Source organism: Schistocerca gregaria, chromosome 1, assembly GCF_023897955.1.
Source record: "Schistocerca gregaria isolate iqSchGreg1 chromosome 1, iqSchGreg1.2, whole genome shotgun sequence".
Taxonomy (NCBI): domain Eukaryota; kingdom Metazoa; phylum Arthropoda; class Insecta; order Orthoptera; family Acrididae; genus Schistocerca; species Schistocerca gregaria.
The window spans coordinates 291,281,906-291,301,464 of NC_064920.1; the positions used below are offsets into that span (position 1 = coordinate 291,281,906).

General features: G+C 44.3%; 1 protein-coding gene across 1 annotated transcript in view; it reads right to left on the reverse strand.

Moving 5' to 3' along the window:
* The window catches only part of LOC126341493 (estradiol 17-beta-dehydrogenase 2-like), a 143,611-nt gene that overhangs the window by 60,260 nt on the left and 63,792 nt on the right, over positions 1 to 19,559 (reverse strand). Inside the window, exon 4 of the mRNA XM_050001777.1 lies at positions 10,007 to 10,189. Within this exon, the coding sequence (XP_049857734.1) occupies positions 10,007 to 10,189 (183 nt within the window). The remainder of the gene's footprint in view (positions 1 to 10,006; positions 10,190 to 19,559) is intronic.

Sequence of the window (19,559 nt, forward strand, 5' to 3'; positions counted from 1 at the left end):
GCACGGACAGCTGTACCTCTCCACGCCATCCAAGCTCCGTTTGACTCAATACCAAGGCGTATCAAAGCCCTATTACGGCCAGAGGTGGTTGTTCTGGGTACTGATTTCTCAGGATCTATGCACCCAATCTGCGTGAAAATGTAATCTCATGTCAGTTCTAGTATAATATATTTGTCCAATGAATACCCGTTTATCATCTGTATTTCTTTTTGGTGTAGCAATTTTGATGGCCAGTAGTATATATTCGGAACAGTACTGACATGTTAATGTCGATTGCGTACTACAACTTTTACTTTTAAGCTTTTGCATATCTTTTTGCGAATAAAACTACTTAATTGGGTAGAGAAAAAATGTACTCACCATGCGGCGGCAGAACACACACATAAGACTGCTGTGATTCGCAAGCTTTCGGAGCGAGTGGCTCCTTCTTCAGGCAGAACAGCGGAAGCGGAAGGAAGAAGAGTGAAGGAAAAGAACTGAAGAGGGCTAGGGAGCGGAGTAGGTTTTGGGAAAGAACCGCGGGGGTAAGGGGGGGGGGGGGGAAGACTGATTGTTAGAGGCTGCATCGGATGAGATTTGAAAACCTGAGAGCTTAAAGGTGGAAGACCAGGTAATATGCAAGACAGGTTACTACTAAAACATCGTGCACGAGTTAATAAGAGTGAGAAGTTAAGTGCATTGTACGTAATAGAGGTGGGAGGGGCGGTGAAAAATAGACGGGAAAGACTATGAAAGATGTGGAAAACTAAAACAGAGTAAAGCAATAAGCAGTTACAGTGAAGAAAAGCTGAGACGGAAGTAATTAACGTAAATTGAGGTCAGGTGGGTTGCGAGAACCAAGGACATGTTGTAGTGTTAGTTCTCACCTGCGGAGTTCTGAGAATCTGGTTTCTGGGGGAAGAATCCAGATGGCGCGTGTGGTGAAACACGCGCCGAGGTCACGAATGTCATGTTGTAGAGCATGCTCTGCAACAGGATATTGCGAGTTGCCTATTCACATTCATCCTAATTGATAATTTGGTAGCAGTAATGCCGATGTAGAAGGCTGAACATTGTTTACATAATAGCTGGTATACGACAAGCGTCGTTTCGCAGGTGGCTCTCCTACCTAACTATATGTAGAACGATAAAGTTTTGGTTTAACATATGTTAGTTTTAGGCTATCAAACAGTTCACGTCGCGTTTCTTATGTATTTATTTATTTACAGGTCAAGTTCCGAGAGATCAAATTGAGGAGCAAATCTCCAAGGTCATGGAACGTGTCAGTAAATGAAATTACAACAAAAGTAATAACAGATAAAAATAAAATGTTTCTGAACCCAAAAAAGTCAAGCCGTAGGTTTAAGTAACTGTAATCAACAATAATAACTAATTACTTAGTTTGTTGGTATCTGCATTTCCTTTCATTTGGTCTGGGGATCGCACTACCACTTCATTTCCGAAACATACGTACATTTTTATATTCACAGCTTTTTCTTTCACACAGTTCACCACGTTTATCCTTATTTTTGTGGTGCACTATTACTCTTCTGCCACTACTTATAGATATTTGTTCGAACACTGTGCTTTTAAATACCAAGTATTACAGGAGGAAACACATAATGCAGCAAGAAAAGGCGATTTTATTTACAAATCCAATATCTCTGTACATTCGTTGAGGTGAACCCAAAGGTTCCGATCATTACGAACACCAACAACACGACACCACACGTTACTGATGTCGACACAACCATCACCGTACACAGCTTTCATTCTTCTGTGGATTTCAACTGGAGGCAAGTTTTCTGCGATTAGAAACTTGGTCACGGCATGTTGTTTTGCACACAGCGACATAGCTACGTGAACGATTAATACAAAGAACCCCAGCTGCATCGTTATACATTTATTGTTTTATGACCTGTTTCGTTCCGTGAACTTCTTCAGGTTCCCGGATTTTGCTGAAGTCGTGAGATAAATGGTATGTTTCTCCTAAACAATGCTTTGGCCTTAGCATTACCTGCGCTAACCGGAGGATTTTTTCCGGCAACCTGAAGATGTGTAACGTATGAAACCGGTCGTATCACAATAAATGCGTAATGTTACAGAGAAAATTGTTTTCATTAATCATTTACATTGTCAGTCATTGTAATCAAAATGACCAAGATTATACAGTTACGTTCAGTGGAGGCTGGAGAGCTGTAGAAGAAGGGCAGCACGTCTGTCGTACCAGTCCCATGCAACTTTTCCCTCTTCAGGACATTTCTTGAATGGGTAAAATATAGTATTTTGTGTATTAACACATGATTTAGTTTATTAACACGTGACATAATTTGAACCTTCATCCAACACAATTTTTTATTCCGATACAAAAAATATAAATCGACATAAAAATTTTCTGAGTGTTGGTGTATTGTATAAAACTACTGCTGGTGAAAGCCAACGTTTCGTCCACAGTGGCAGCGACCTTCTTCTGGGTCTACTCGTGCGTTCTAGCTATGCAGTGTCCCTTATGCAGGGTGGTCCATTGATCGTGACGGCCAAATATCTCACGAAATAAGCGTCAAACGGAAAAACTACAAAGAACGAAACTTGTTAGCTTGAAGGGGGAAACCAGATGGCGCTCTGGTTGACCCGCTAGATGGCGCTGCCATAGATCAAACGAATATCTACTGCGTTTTTTTAAAAATAGGAACCCCCATTTTTATTACATATTTGTATAGTACGTAAAGGAATATGAACGTTTTAGTTGCACCACTTTTATCGCTTTGTAATAGATGGCGCTGTAATAGTCACAAACATATGGCTCAGCAAATGAGATATTCACTCTGCAGCGGAGTGTGCGCTGACATGAAACTTCCTGGCAGATTAAAACTGTGTGCCGGACCGAGACTCGAACTCAGGACCTTTGCCTTTCGAGGGCTAGGTCCAGAATTCGAGTCTCGGTCCGGCACACAGTTTTATTCTCTCAGGAAGTTTCATATCAGCGCACACTCCGCCGCAGAGTGAAAATCTCATTCTAGAAACATCCCCCAGGCTGTGGCTAAGCCACTTCTCCGCAATATCCTTTCTTCCAGGAGTGCTAGTCGTGCATGGTTTCGCAGGAGAGCTTCTGTAAAGTTTGGAAGGTAGGAGACGAGGTACTGGCCGAAGTAAAGCTGTGAGGACGGGGCGTGAGTCGTGTTTGGGTAGCTCAGTTGGTAGAGCACTTGCCCGTGAAAGGTCCCGAGTTAGAGTCTCGGTCCGGCACACAGTTTTAATCTGCCAGGAAGTTTCATATGGCTCACAATTTTAGACGAAGAGTTGGTAACATGCAATTTTTTTAAAAATTGAAATACGGAACGTAGGTACGTTTGAACATTTTATTTTAGTTGTTCCAATGTGATACATGTACCTTTGTGAACTTATCACTTCTGAGAACGCATGCTGTTACAGCGTGATTACCTGTAAATACCACATTAATGCTATAAATGCTCAAAATGATATGCATCAACCTCAATGCATTTGGCAATACGTGTAACGACATTCCTCTCAACAGTGAGTAGTTCGCATTCCGTAGTGTTCGCACATGCATTGACAATGCGCTGACACAAGTTGTCAGGCGTTGTCGGTGGATCACGATAGCAAATATCCTTCAGCTTTCCCCACAGAAAGAAATCCGGGGACGTCAGATCCGGTGAACGTGCGGGCCATGGTATGGTGCTTCAACGACCAATCCACCTGTCATGAAATATGCTATTCAATACCGCTTCAACCGCACGCGAGCTGTGTGCCGGACATCCATCATGTTGGAAGTACATGGCCATTCTGTCATGCAGTGTAACGTTTTGTAGTAACATCGATAGAACGTTACGTAGGAAATCAGCATACTTTGCACCATTTAGATTGCCATCGAGAAAATGGGAGACAATTATCCTTCCTCCCACAATGCCTCACCATACAATAACCCGCCGAGGTCGCTGATGTTCCACTTGTCACAGCCATCGTGGATTTTCTGTTGCCCAATAGTGCATATTATGCCGGTTTACGTTATCGCCGTTGGTGAATGATGCTTCGTCGCTAAGTAGAACGCATGCAAAAAAATCTGTCATCGTCCCGTAGTTCCTCTTGTGCCCAGTGGTAGAACTGTACACGACGTTCAAAGTCGTCGCCATGCAATTCTGGTGCATAGAAATATGGTACGGGTGCAATAGATGTTGATGTAGCATTCTCAACACCGACGTCTTGGAGATTCCCGATTCTAGCGCAATTTGTCTGCTACTGATGTGCGGATTAGCCGCGACACCAGCTGAAACACCTACTTGGGCATCATCATTTGTTGCAGGTCGTGGTTCACGTTTCACATGTGGCTGAACACTTCATGTTTCCTTAAATAACGTAACTAAATGGCGAACGCTCGGGACACTTGGATGATGTTGTCCAGAATACCGAGCAGCATACATAGCACACGCCCGTTGAGCATTTTGATCACAATGGCCATACATCAACACGATATTGACCTTTTCCGCAATTGGTAAACGGTGCATTTTAACACGGGTAATGTATCACGAAGCAAATACCGTCCGCACTGGCGGAATGTTACGTGATACAACGTACTTACACGTTTGTGATTATTACTGCGCCATCTACCACAAAGCGAAAAAAGTGGTGCAACTAAAACATTCATATTTCTTTACGTACTACACGAATATGTAATAAAAAATGGGGTTTCCTATTTTTTTAAAAAAACGCAGTTGATATCCGTTTTACCTATGGAAGCACCATCTAGCGGGCCAACCATAGCGCCCACTGGTTTCCCCCTTCGAGCTAGACAAGTTTTGTTCTTTGTAGTTTTCTCGTTTGACACTTATTTCGTGAGATATTTGTCCCAGTCACGATCAATGGACCACCCTGTATAATTATAAACTATGTAGAAAAGTTAATCCAATGGCAAACGAGAAATTTTAAAACCTCGTTAAGGAACTAGAGTGGCAGGATGATTATAGTTCCAATAAAGTAGATGACAAATATAATGCTTTCCTGTAGAGCATTCTAAATGATGCCCTCCTCCCCTCCATATACCCCTCCTACTAACTTTGAACCTCCATCCCTCTTCCTGTGTTTGTTCCTTTGGGCACCCTCCCTCCCTCCTCCATTTCTCCCCACTCTTCCCCTGGGCTTCCCCTCTCCTGTCCATCTACTCATCCTCCCATCTCCTCAGCCATTGGCATCTTTGCGCTCCCCTCTCCATCCTCTCCACCCCCCCCCCTCACCCTTCTTCCCCTCTTGGCAGGTCCCCGGACTCGCACACGCTACATGGACTTTCGCGCGCCAGAGATCATCGCTATCAGTGTCTCGTGTGTGCCGTCGTGTTTAGTGTTCAGTGTTCACCGTCGCACTCCATCGTTCACCTGTGCCATCGCCATCTTCAGTGTTTGTGCGTCGTGTCAACAGTTTGCAGTTTGGATTATCGTCGAGTGTGAACGGCTCCGTGTTTGTCTTTATGTGTAAACTGTTTTATTGCCCGCTGTTCTGTAACTTAAGGGTATTCTTTCTGTTTTTTCTCATTGTGTATTCTATGGCTGAAGAGCAGTGTAGAATGCTGCTGACAGCCTGCCTGTTGTACATGTTTTAAAATAACAATAAATAAAAAAAGCATTGTAAACAGTGCACAAACAGTAAAAGGCAGCCTGTGTAGCTAACTAGTGGGATAAGGGTATCATGTAGAACAAAGTGGGAACTATACCAAAATGTTAGTAGTCACAGTCAGGCTGCAGCAGCCCATTACAGACTACAGTACGGTGCTTAAAAATGTAATTAGGAAGGCAAAAAGTGTATTGTACTCAAACAGAATTGCTAATTCTCAGGATAAAATGAAAACCGTAAGGTCAGTTGTGAGGGAGTGTCTGGTCAGCAGCACAAGGTCAACGACATAAAGTCAGTTCATAGTAAAAATATTTCTGTTACTGATAGTCAGATAAATGTTCAGTATATAACAATCACTTTCTGAGCACTGCTGGTAAATTAATTAAAAACTTAGTTTCTACAGGGAATCAGATAACTGTCTTGGCAAATGCCTTTCCGAGACTGTCGCCTGAATTACTCCTCTGTGATACTGACAAGTGGGAGATTGAGTCAGTAATTAAATCACTGAAGACTACGGGCTGTCATGGTTATGATGCAGTACATAGAAGATTATTAAAGTACTGTGCTGCACACGTTAGTCCTGTTTTTACGCATATTTGTAATTTTTCCTTGGAAAATGATCAGTTTTCTGAATGATTCCTCAGGAGAAAAGCCACTTTATGAAAAAGGAGAAAGAGATAATGTAGATAAGTTTAGACCTCTTTGTATGCCATCAGCGTTTTCTAAAGTTAATTGGAAAAGCTGTGTATGTATGTATAACTGATCATTTTATTTCACATAATTTGCTATCAGATGTACGTGGTGGTTTAACAACTGAAAATGGTATATTCTCTTTTCTTTGTGAGGCAATGGAAGGATTAAACAAAAAGTTCTGGACGCTAGGAATCGTTTTTAATTTAACTAAGACGTTTGATTGTGTTGATCATAAAATATTGCTCCAGAAGTTGGACCATTGCGGAATACTGGAAGTGGCACACAACTGGTTCACCTCTTACTTTAACAACTGCAAAAGGTCATTATCCACAGTGTTGAGAATGGCTGCGATGTGGGGTCTGAGTGGGGCACAGTCAAATGGGGGCGCCCCAGGGATCAGTGCCGAGGTTACACCTGTTCCTCATTTATACAGATGATATGCCCTCTAGCATTACAGGTGATTCTAAAATATTTCTATTTGCTGATTGCACTAGGTTGGTGGTAAAGAATTTTCTGTGTAACATTGGCTCTGTTGCCAATAATAAAGTTCATGACATAAGTTCATGGCTTTAGTGTGGGAAGTTTCATGCGGCTTTTTGCGGATGATGCTGTAGTATACAGAGAAGTTGCAGCATTAGAAAATTGTAGCGAAATGCAGGAAGATGTGCAGCGGATAGGAAGTTGGTGCAGGGAGTGGCAACTGACCCTTAACATAGACAAATATAATGTATTGCGAATAGATAGAAAGAGGGATCCTTTATTGTATGATTACATGACAGCGGAACAAACATTGGTAGCAGTTGCTTCTGTAAAATATCTGGGAGTATGCGTGTGGACCGATTTGAAGTGGAATGATCATATAAAATTAATTGTTGGTAACGTGGGTTCCAGGTTGAGATTCATTGGGTGAGTCCTTAGAAAATGTAGCCCATCAACAAAGGAGGTGGCTTACAAAACACTCGTTCGACCTATACTTGAGTATTGCTCATCAGTGTGGGATCCGTACCAGATGGGTTTGACAGAGGAGATAGAGAAGATCCAAAGAAGAGCGGCGCGTTTCAAAATGGCTCTGAGCAGTATGGGACTCAACTTCTCAGGTCATTAGTCCCCTAGAACTTAGAACTAGTTAAACCTAACTAACCTAAGGACATCACACACATCAATGCCCGAGGCAGGATTCGAACCTGCGACTGTAGCGGTCTCGCGGTTCCAGACTGCAGCGCCTAGAAGCGCACGGCCACTTCGGCCGGCCGGCGCGTTTCGTCACAGGGTTATTTGGTAAGCGTGATAGCGTTACGGAGATGTTTAGCAAACTCAAGTGGCAGACTCTGCGGTGTAGCTTGCTGTCCAGGATTCGAGAGGGTGCGTTTCCGGATGAGATATTGAATATATTGCTTTCTCGTACTTATACCTCCCATGGAGATCACGAATGTATAGAGAGATTCGAGGGCGCACGGAGGCTTTCCGGCAGTCGTTCTTCCCGCGAACCATACGCTACTGCAACAGAAAAGGGGGGTAATGACAGAGGCACGTAAAGTGCCACCGTTGGGTGGCTTGAGGAGTATAAATGTAAATGTAAATGTAAAATAAACTAACGCTGAATCACAGTAAGACTCAGTTTTTACAGTTTCTAACACACAATTCAACAAAACCCGACATTTCAATTTCACAGCATGGGCATATGATTTCTGAAACTGAAGAGTTCAAATTTCTATGTGTTTGCATTTATAGTAAACCGTCGTGCAAAGTCCAAATTCAGGATCTTGTTGAAAGACTTAATGCTTCCATTTCTACTATTCGTACGGTATCTGAAGGAAGTGACAGTTCGACATGAAAAATAATCCACTTTGTTAAATTTTATTCGCTTATGATGCATGGTATTATATTATGGGATAATTCTCGTTGTCAAAGGATATTTTTGGCACAGAAACAGGCGGTTCTAACAATAAGTGGCGTAATTTCGGGAACATCTTGTCGACCCCTGTACATTAGTCTGGGTATTCGGACATTGACCTCTCAATGTATATACTGAAGAGCCAAAGAAACTGGTAATGCCGTGTAGGGCTCCCGAGAGCACGCAGAAGTGCTGCAACACGTCGTTGCATAGACTCCACTAATATCTGAAGTAGTGCTGGAGGGAACTTACAATATGAATCCTGCACGGCTGTCCATAAATCCGTAAGAGCACGAGAGTGTGGAAATTTCTTTTGAACAGCACGCTGCAAGCCATCCCAGATACGCTCAATAATATTCATGTCTGGGGACTTTGGTGGATAGAGGAAGTGTTTAAACTAAGAAGAGTGTTCCTGGAGCCACTCTATAACAATTATGAACGTGTGGGGTGTAGCATTGTCCTTTTGGAATTGCCCAAGTCCGTCGGAATGCACAATGGACATGAATGGATGCAGGTGATTAGACAGGATGCTTACGCACGTGTCACGTGATAGAGTCGTATCTGGGCGTACCGGGGTTTCATATCACTCAAACCGAACACGCCCCACACTGTTACAAAACATCCACCAGCTTCAACAATTCCCTGCTTACATGCAGTGTCCTTATATTTATGAGGTTGTCTCAATGCCCGTACAGAGTCGTATCTAGAGGTATCACGGGTCCCATATCACTCCAACTGCACACGTTCCACACCATCACAGATTCTCCACCACCTACTGACATGCAGGTCCATGGATTCATGAGGTCGTCCCCATACCTGTACACGTCCATCCACTCGATACAATATGAAACGAAACTCGTCCGACCAGGCATGATGTTTCCAGTCATGAACAGTCCAATTTCGGTTTGACTGGTCCAGGCGAGGCTGCCATAGAAACTGGTACACCTGCCTAATACCGTGCAGGGTGTGTCGCGCAGCCATCAAGGGTACACGAGTGGGCCTTCGGCTCCGAAACCCCTTATCGATGATGTTTATTACGGTATATTGATAATTTTTATTATGGACCGTCTGACAGCAACTGAATAAAACACAATTTTAGTGCCATACGCGTTTCGACTTTATTTTCTGCAAGGCATCATCAGTGGCAGGTTGCGTGGACAATTTCTTACATATTACGCTCCTGTTGCATTTTTGGTGTAGTTCTTCATCTTATGAACGCCAATTTGCGGTTTTTTCCACATTCCACAGCACTATGCACTGAACGCTTGTTGTAAAGAATTAGCAGTTTTCATTCAGTTAATACAAGGCAGAAATCCAGTCTGGATTTGTATCGCACTACTATGTACTGACATGTTCCATGGCCTTGGAGATTTGATCGTTAGTTTGGTTCTACAGAACTGGACGTGTAAAATAAAAAAAAGAAATAAATAAAAGAAGAAGGAATATTAGTGTCTAAAGTTCTTTGATATCGGCGTCATTAGAGACTAAGCACACATCAGATTAAGGAAGGATGGCAATGGAAATCGGTCGTTGTCATTTCAAAGAAACCATCGCTGCAGCGGCCTTAAGCAGTTTAGGGGAATCAAGGAAAACCTAAATCAGGATGGCTAGACGGGATATTTCTGCCCTCGTTCTCCGGATTGCAACTTCAGTATGCTAATCATTGCTCTATCTCGCTCGGTCGGCAAGACACAATCTCATCAGAACATGTGTGTACATAAAACCAATCAAATTTTCTGTACTTCGTTTGTACTAGTCTCTCTTTTTACGAGTTCTGAGTCTAATTCGTCACAACAGTTATTTGATCAATGTACTTACCACAAGGACTGTTAACGTTGATGAGTCGGCCCTTGGACTTTTTGAGAAGCGGCAGGAACGCCTTGGAGACCCTTATGGCCCCCACCGTGTTTACGTCCAGAACCTGCTTGAATTTATCCAGCGGCGTGACGTCCGTTTCGCCGATGTCGGCAATTCCTGCGTTGTTTAGCACCGCCCACAACTCTAGAATAAGAACGAATATATCACTCACGTGATTCTATTTTTTCAGTATCACCACAAGGAAAGTTTAGCTGTTATGAACCGTAATTGCAACCATGCCCAAATAAGTTATTCAACACACAGTCGTCAGAAGGTAATACCGTAAGGTAAAATACGATGGAATGTTTTATTATTCTTCTGAACAAACCTTATTTGAACACAAAAATTAATGTTTTCACCTACTTTATCCCTTACCTAAACACTTTTTCTATCTACCAGACTATCCAGTCATGACACAACAGCAGAACAACAAACCTCCCCACAAATTTCGCCCCATCGTCGCCAAGACGGCCCTAAGAACACAGAACTTCCTGTGTGATAATGTCACACGCCTGTTCCCTACGTAAACTTGCTATAACATACCGTCATTCCCAGTGAGATCGTCTGTACTTAAACCTTACAGTCAGCCAGCGACCTACTCCTGAGTATTGCTGTGTAATGTATGTGCATTATATCTGGTTGGATTGAGAGACGAGACCGAAAGAATTCAAAAGCACTTTGCTGCAGTTACAACATGCTGGTTCTAACAGTTACAGAATGTTACGGACATGCTGAGGAAGATTACAGGAGAATCTTTGCAAGAAATCCGACTTTCTTTTTATCTAAGGCTTTTTGGTGAGTTTGGAGAGACGATAATTGAGGCATAAATCAAACAATTACAATGCCTCTGACACACACCTCACGTGTTAACCTACGTTCGTTGCGGTCGAGCGGTTCTAGGCGCTTGAATCTGGAACCACGCGGCTGCTACGGTCTCAGGTTCGAATCCTGCCTCCGGCATGGATATGTTTTTGTCCTTAGGTTAGATAGGTTTAAGTAGTTGTAAGTCTAGAGGACTGATAACCTCGGATGTTAAGTCCCATAGTACTTGGAGCCATTGAACGTTTTAACCATAACAACGGCGTGAGGATCCTTGTGAAGGCACCCTTTGCTAGTGGGAAAAGAAATAAAGTTACCAACAACGGTGTCAAGTATCGTACGCCATCTACTGATGAGAGTCATACGGCGAATACACACGGTCCAATCACATTTATGAGACCACCGCCTTTGTTCGATGAGCCGGTTCTAGGCGCTACAGTCCGGAACCGCGGGACTGCTACTGTCGCAGGTTCGAACCCTGCCTCGGGCATGGATGTGTGTGATGTCCTTAGGTTAGTTAGGTTTAAGTAGTTCTAAGTTCTAGGGGACTGATGACGTAAGATGTTAAGTCCCGTAGTGCTCAGAGCCATTTGAACCATTTTTTTGTTCGATGACGTGCAAGTGCCAGTCACAGGCGGCAAGTGGCAGCACTAGCAGTGCAATGTATATGACGTGTGTGGGGGGGATGCGGAAACCAGTGCAGTCGTTGTAATGCGGAAATGGAGCGATTTATCTGGCGTCCAAAAGAGCATGATCCGTGGCATTCGGGCCAAGTGTGGAAGCATTACAACAAACTTTGTAAACTGGTGGCGTGTTGCCCTGGTTAAATTATACCGTGCACGGCAAAATGGCGCTATCCAAAACTGGAACCGAGGCAACTGTGGTGCAACATGGGCCGTAGGCGACAAAGGTGGACGACAGTTGCGGGTGAATACTCGTGCAACTGTTGAGCAACTGACCGCCCAAGATGAACCAAGGGCCTACCAACAATCTCCTCAATGACTGTTCGGTGGACGCTATTGTCTAGAGGCTTCCGCAACAGGCTCTTGTTTCATGCAGCCGCGCTGATTGCTGTTCATCGGCGACGAGGGCTGGAATTTTCACGCCATTTCCGTAACTGGACGTACACTGATTGGCAACAAATGACATATTCAGAGGAATCACGTTTTATGCTCCATTACATTCAGTTCTTGTCCAGAAATGAAAGTGACCAAAGCGGGAGTTCCAGATGGCCAAACGTACAAGAGAAATTGCATTTCTGGCTCGGGTCTATCGAGACATGAGCCGTTTATGTCAGCGTAGTTTTGCATGCAGTGGTTGACGCAGGATAAAGAATACAGGCCAGTAAGCCGGGTCATGGGGCCATGTCCGTGTGGAGAGACTTTTTTTTAATTTTGAGTTTTTGATCTTCAGTATTTACGTTAAATGAAGAGTGACCCCCCCCCCCCCCACTACTTCCCCTCGATAGTCGACTTATTGGACCAAGTCAACTCATTCGTCACAAACAAACGTAAACACTGATACGACTTTCGCTAGTTTCTCGTGTATTTAACTTTCAGTTTGACTGTGTTCTTAAGTTTTTATCGTGGAACTTTCTGATGTGGTCAGATCGCTTCCCGTCAAAAAAATGTAAACCATAATCCAGCGCCGTACTGAGTCGTTGCTTCGTCACTTCGCTGTGGATAGTGTCATCGTATGGCTCCTGTTCTACTACGCATGCTACAGGAGCATCAATAATTGTATTTGTACTGTCAGATACTTTAGGTCGATGCGATATTTTTCACAATATTCTGACTGTGTTTTCACAATATACTCGTGAAATTCACGTTACTGTAGCCGCACCGGCACGGGAAACCCCTTGTTCCCATACAGGTACCAAGAGCTGCTCGAGAGCCAAAATGAAACTAACGGAATATCAAGTCCTGCACGCTTTAATTACAATCCCTTCTTGTAAAATTATTTGCAGAGGTCCCGAGGGCGATGTAAGTACAATCCTTTCTTGGAATTTTTTTTGTAGTCCCTAATTTTCCTTTGTAGTATCTTTCATGCCTTTTATGAACATGTTAATAAACACAGTATACTGAACATTGTGTCGATTTATTCGTAGTGTAAGTGAGCCGTACATGGCTCATGTTCATGCCACCTATCAAGTAACTTCTTGTTTTATAGTACGGCCACCTCGTCATTTTAAATTTCAGTTACTCGTATCACTGAATTACTGTCTTGCTTGCCCTTGAGTGGCAGCAGCAGCGTGTATCGATATATGCCCTGCCGTATTATCTTTACTGGACGGCTATTACTTCCCGGTCGGGATGAGAGAGATCGGAACTGGAGCGGTTTGAGTCGGAACGCTGCAGGAGTGCAGTCGGGACGTAGCAGCAGTCGCGGACTTAGTGCTAGGAGGCGCCGACAGCCAGTACTCGCCGACCGGTCGCGACGCAGGATGAACTGTCTGACGGACGGAGATGGCAGCAGGATCGTCCGTTGGTCTGTCGTTCAGTTGGTCTCTTCTTTTCGCGACGTGTGTTTGGTCTTTTGACCGTTTCTAAGCCTCGTCACTGGGTCATCTTGCTGGACGTGGATCGGTTCCTTCTTGTGCCCAGACGTCGTGGCCAACGGGCAAGAGGTACCACTGCATGATTGGGCCAGAGCCAGTGTGCCCGGGTCGCCGTGTCTCCCAGTTCTCGACGGACAGCGGACACACATGGTTTGAGTGCCAACGACCTCGGTTGGTTGTTGGTCGGTCGTCTGGTCAGACGTCGTGTGTTTCGTCACCGACCGTCCATAGGGTTTGTGTTGTGTGTCCGCCGGTGATTAGCTCTAGTTGTTCATCAGTGATTCGTTTTACGAGTGTTCGAGTTTCTTGCGGCAGTGTTTCGTTGCACACTGTGTACCCTGTGTCAGTTCGACTGAGCAATGCCTTAAATGCTGTAATGCAGTCTGCGTACTGCAGCAGCCAGTTGGTCGGCTGCGACAGAGCAGCGAGTGAGTGTTTTGTTACCGTGTTGATGCTATCCGCCACGGCGTGTAGCTCCACAGCCGTTGCGATGTTCATGTATGTCAGTAGTTATTGTGCCTTGGCTTATTAACAAACCAATATTTGAACACGAGTGTTACTGCCTCGCAGGCATTTTGGTTCTAGCGTGTTTGGTCTGGTGACCGAAATCCGGTAGTTGGTTGGTTCGTCGGCTGTCTGTCGGTTAGGTGACCTTAGAGATTGTTGGTCCGGCTGTCTGTCTCGCCTAAACGGGCGTTAGTGTTACAATTCCAGGCCGACCCTTGGAAACTTCTGGGTGCCGTTACGCATCTGTTACATAGTAACTTCCCTGTTTGAATTGTAGTTGTTTGGTTGATGTGTGGCGTTCACCCGAGTTTTTTATATATCCTGAGTTAATGTTCCTGTCTTGCCCTTTAGACGTAAGATTGTTATTCCTTATATGGGGCTTTCAGTCGAACATTACATTAAATCTTTTAAGGCCTTAAGCCGTTAAATTATTGTACTCATGTACGGCCTTAATCCGAGTATTAATATCTCTTAAATGATTGTCCTTGTCTTGCCCTTAAGGCATGAGATTGTTTTTATTTTATATGAAATGTTTTAAGATAAGGCCTTCCGCCTTTTGATTGAAACTCCTCTTATTGCTTAATATGCGACCTTCAGCCTAGTTTCATTAAAATTAAATTGCTAAGGCCTTCAGCCGATTAGATTGAATATCTAGAATATATTCTTGTGTGAAACCTCCAGAAGAAGCTTGTATTTCAATTTTGCTTAGCCCTTCTCTCTTGGATTTTGAATGTGGCCTTCAGCAGATCTCAAGTTAATCACAGGAGGTCGATTAAAGTTTTGTAATATTGTGTGTAGATAAATAAAGTTCGTATGTTGAGTGCAACTGACAGGAACTCATTTTGGCCCCTTTCCACAACCTAATCCGCTTTGTCCTGCTAGCCCAGGCATTTCAGTAAGTAACGTAAAAGTTGAAAATAGAAAAATGAGACCTTCGTATTACTGTTCTCCTCTCTTTCCGCTACGCCAACCGATGCCCAGAAGCTATGCAAAGATAAATGACTCATACCCCGCCCGACGGCGCCAGGAAATGCCAAGATTTCTGAACGATTGACCATCTGGAGCTAACATTTGTGTCAGTTTCATTTCTGGCCAAGCCCTGCATTCACCACATATTTGTACGAAATCGGTGATAACGGTGGTAGGCGCATTCACCTTGTAAGTACTGCTGACGAATGTAATAGTTCGGCATATGATGAGACAGAAATTCTTTAACTCTCGTACTGGCCATCAGATTGGTATTTAGCGCGTAAGACACCCAGTCCATGCGGTTACGCACACATTGATTTTCTCAGATGTCAAGTGTGTACCACGAATGGGTGGATTTGGGAAAAACCACTGCCGCCAACTTCCATTGTCGTGACGACAACACGTTGATGGTAAGCTTCAATGACGATTATAGCGAATTATTACAGTGAATAATTTGAACAGATATCAGGGTTATTGAAGCTTCAAAATCCATTAAATAATGACAGTAATTGAGAAGGAAGTGAGAGGAGATAGTAGCCTGTGCCTGATGTTACTCGGTCTGTACAGCGAGCTAGCTGTGGAGGAATCAAAGGAGGAATTTGGAAAGGGAATTAAAGTTCACGATGAAGATATAAAAACTCAGAGGTTTGCCGCTTGTTATTTTAGTTAACAGTACATTTGTAGTAGTTACAACAGGATGGACAGTGACTTAAAAACATATTAAAAATGAACGTTAACAAAACAGATCAAGGAAATCAGATATTCAAAGTAGTAGGGTTTTGTTGTTTTAGGAACGACATCGTGCCATAGTGCCAGTAGTGTCAGTGTCGCCCTAACCGCCGTCTGCTTCACGTCTGCTGTGCAGCGAGCTACCTTAATTTAAGTATTATCTGTATTTTTCTTACTTGTCACTTCTTCTTCCGTGTATTTTTGCTTTTAGGGAGCTTTAATTGTCGAGTGCTATTAATAGTGTTCCATAGATTTCGTGTTTGTTTTGAATACAGTCAACCATAGTGCCAGTAGTGGTACTCGTAGTGTTTGTTTTCAATACAGTCCAGTGACAGGTAGTGCTATTTTCATTGTTTTCTACAAGAAGTGGTTAGCAATCACAGTTTAGTCATTAATCAGCCGCCTTTAGTGAATTAGCAGTCTACTTACAAGTTGATTAAGTCTCTTCAGTAAATTGATTCATTAGGATGGATAAGATGTGTGACTGCTGTGTACGGACGCAGGAGGAGCTGGCCACTCTTCGCGAACAGCTGAGCGTGTTGATGGCCGCGGTCAGCCGTCTTCAGGCTGCTGCCTCGGAGTGTAGCGGCAGTGGGGAGTCTGGTGCGTCGCAAGGTACACCCCCAGGTGTTACATGCTTCACCCACTGTCCCTGCTGTCGAGACATCTTCGCGGGTACCGGGAGTGGATGGGCCACCCGCTCCCCAAGGGGAGTGGCGGGTTCAGCGGCGTTCGCGGCGCAAGAGGCAGAGGGTCAATGTGGAGGCTGGCCGTGTGGCATCACCCGCTCTGCCCGTGAGTGGACATGTGGCCGCTCCTTCAGCAAGGTCCGAGCAGGCACACGGGGGGAAGGGTTTATTAGTTATTGGGAGCTCCAACGTTAGGCGGGTGATGGAGCCCCTTAGGGAAATAGCGGAAAGGTCGGGGAAGGTGGCCAGTGTTCACTCTGTCTGCTTGCCGGGGGGTCTCATCCGAGATGTGGAGGAGGCCCTACTGGCGGCGATAGAAGGCACTGGGTGCACCCGACTGCAAATTGTTGCTCATGTCGGCACCAATGACTCCTGCCGTCTGGGTTCAGAGGTCATCCTCTGTTCGTACAGGCGGTTGGCGGAATTGGTGAAGGCGGAAAGCCTCGCTCGTGGGGTGGAATCAGAGCTAACTATTTGTAGTATCGTTCCCAGAACCGATCGCGGTCCTCTGGTTTGGAGCCGAGTGGAAGGCTTAAACCAGAGGCTCCGACGATTCTGCGAAGAGCTGTGGTGCAAATTTCTCGACCTCCGCTGTCGGGTGGAGAAATGTAGGATCCCCCTGAATAGGTCAGGCGTGCACTACACGCCGGAAGCGGCTACAAGGGTAGCGGAGTACGTGTGGAGTGCACATGGGGGTTTTTTAGGTTAGAGAATTCCCTCCCTACGCCCGATAAGACGCCTCCTGAGACCCGGCAAGGTAGGAGTAGGCAAAATGCAACAGGAAATAACAATATTAACGTGCTAATAGTAAACTGCAGGGGCGTCTATAGAAAGGTCCCAGAACTGCTCTCATTAATAAACGGTCACAACGCCCATATAGTACTAGGGACAGAAAGTTGGCTAAACCAGACGTAAACAGTAATGAAATCCTAAACTCAGATTGGAATGTATACCGCAGAGACAGGCTGGAGAGTGAAGGGGGAGGCGTGTTTATAGCGATAAGAAGTGCAATAGTATCGAAGGAAATTGACGGAGATCCGAATTGCGAAATGATTTGGGTGAAGGTCACGGTTAAAGCAGGCTCAGACATGGTAATTGGATGTCTCTATAGGCCTCCGGGCTCAGCAGCTGTTGTGGCTGAGCACCTGAAGAATAATTTGGAAAATATTTCGAGTAGATTTCCCCACCATGTTATAGTTCTGGGTGGAGATTTCAATTTGCCGAATATAGACTGGGAGACTCAAACGTTCATAACGGGCGGCAGGGAAAAAGATTCCAGTGAATTTTTTTAAAATGCTTTATCTGAAAACTACCTTGAGCAGTTAAACAGAGAACCGACTCGTGGCGATAACATATTAGACCTTCTGGTGACAAACAGACCCGAACTATTTGAATCAGTTAATGCAGAAGAGGGAATCAGCGATCATAAAGCGGTTACTGCATCGATGATTTCAACCGTAAATAGAAATATTAAAAAAGGTAGGAAGATTTTCCTGTTTAGCAAAAGTGACAAAAAGCAGATTTCAGAGTACTTGCTGGCTCAACCAAAAAGTTTTGTCCCAAGTACAGATAGTGTTGAGGATCAGTGGACAAAGTTCAAAACCATCGTACAATATGCGTTAGATGAGTATGTGCCAAGCAAGATCGTAAGAGATGGAAAAGAGCCACCGTGGTACAACAACCGAGTTAGAAAACTGCTGCGGAAGCAAAGGGAACTTCACAGCAAACATAAACATAGCCAAAGCCTTGCAGACAAACAAAAATTACGCGAAGCGAAATGTAGTGTGAGGAGGGCTATGCGAGAGGCGTTCAATGAATTCGAAAGTAAAGTTCTATGTACTGACTTGGCAGAAAATCCTAAGAAATTTTGGTCCTATGTCAAAGTGGTAGGTGGATCAAAACAAAATGGCCAGACACTCTGTGACCAAAATGGTACTGAAACAGAGGATGACAGACTAAAGGCCGAAATACTAAATGTCTTCTTCCAAACCTGTTTCACAGAGGAAGACTGCACTGTAGTTCCTTCTCTAGATTGTCGCACAGATGACAAAATGGTAGATATCGAAATAGACGACAGAGGGATAGAGAAACAATTAAAATCGCTCAAAACAGGAAAGGCCGCTGGACCTGATGGGATACCAGTTCGATTTTACACAGAGTACGCGAAGGAACTTGTCCCCCTTCTTGCAGCGGTGTACCGTAGGTCTCTAGAAGAGCGAAGCGTTCCAAAGGATTGGAAAAGGGCACAGGTCATCCTCGTTTCCAAGAAGGGACGTCGAACAGATGTGCAAAACTATAGACCTATATCTCTAACGTCGATCAGTTGTAGAATTTTGGGACAGGTATTATGTTCGAGTATAATGACTTTTCTGGAGACTAGAAATCTACTCTCAAACTGGCAATACCAAGAAGAGCATATTTTGAAACACGAAATTTGTTAACATGAATATAAATTGAATCTCTAGGAAGTATTTTCCGAAGGTACTTGTGTGGAGCATAACTTTGAACGGGAGTAAAACGTGAACTATAAACAGATCTCTTGCAAACCAACATTGTTGTGCAATGTATTCTTCTTATAGTGACAGTCTGGTGACTATGCATTCTCCTTATTCTCTGTTGGTCGTTATTCGCCTGGGCTGCTATGTTCTGGTCTGCTACAACAACTACTGCTATCTGTGTCGGTAGTATTTTCTGTGTTGTCGTTCGTCGCCTGTGCTCATTGCCACCTGATCTCTCGTCGCTGCAAGTACTATCTGTGTAGCGCTCTGGATATTCTTTCTGAAGAGCCTTTGAGATCGGTCCGCAATGACTGAGATCAAATTGACTTTGTGATGTCGAGTTATGTTGTAGTGTGCATTTGCTAGCCGTCTTCCCTGCAGCGAACGGTCACAGTATCTGTTCTAAAACTCCATCTGTCTCCAAGTGCACAGGCAGCCTTCTGACCAGGGTTAGCATACAGCAAATGGCTGGGGCATCGCTCGTGGCCAGTTAAGAAATGAGCATATCGCGGTTGGTCCTGATAGGTTTCATCCTCATCTACTCCCTTTCCACGAAGTCGGAGAGCTGCTTCACAATAGTGTTCTGAAAGAAGGCCACAAAACACGTTAGAGCGAGAGCACGGACGACACCATAGTGCTGAACCATTAAGTGCTGAACAACAACAAGTAGCCGTGCGGGGTAGCCGTGCGGTCTAAGGCGTCTTGTCACGGTTCGTGCGGCTCCTCCCATTGTGGTGCACTACAGT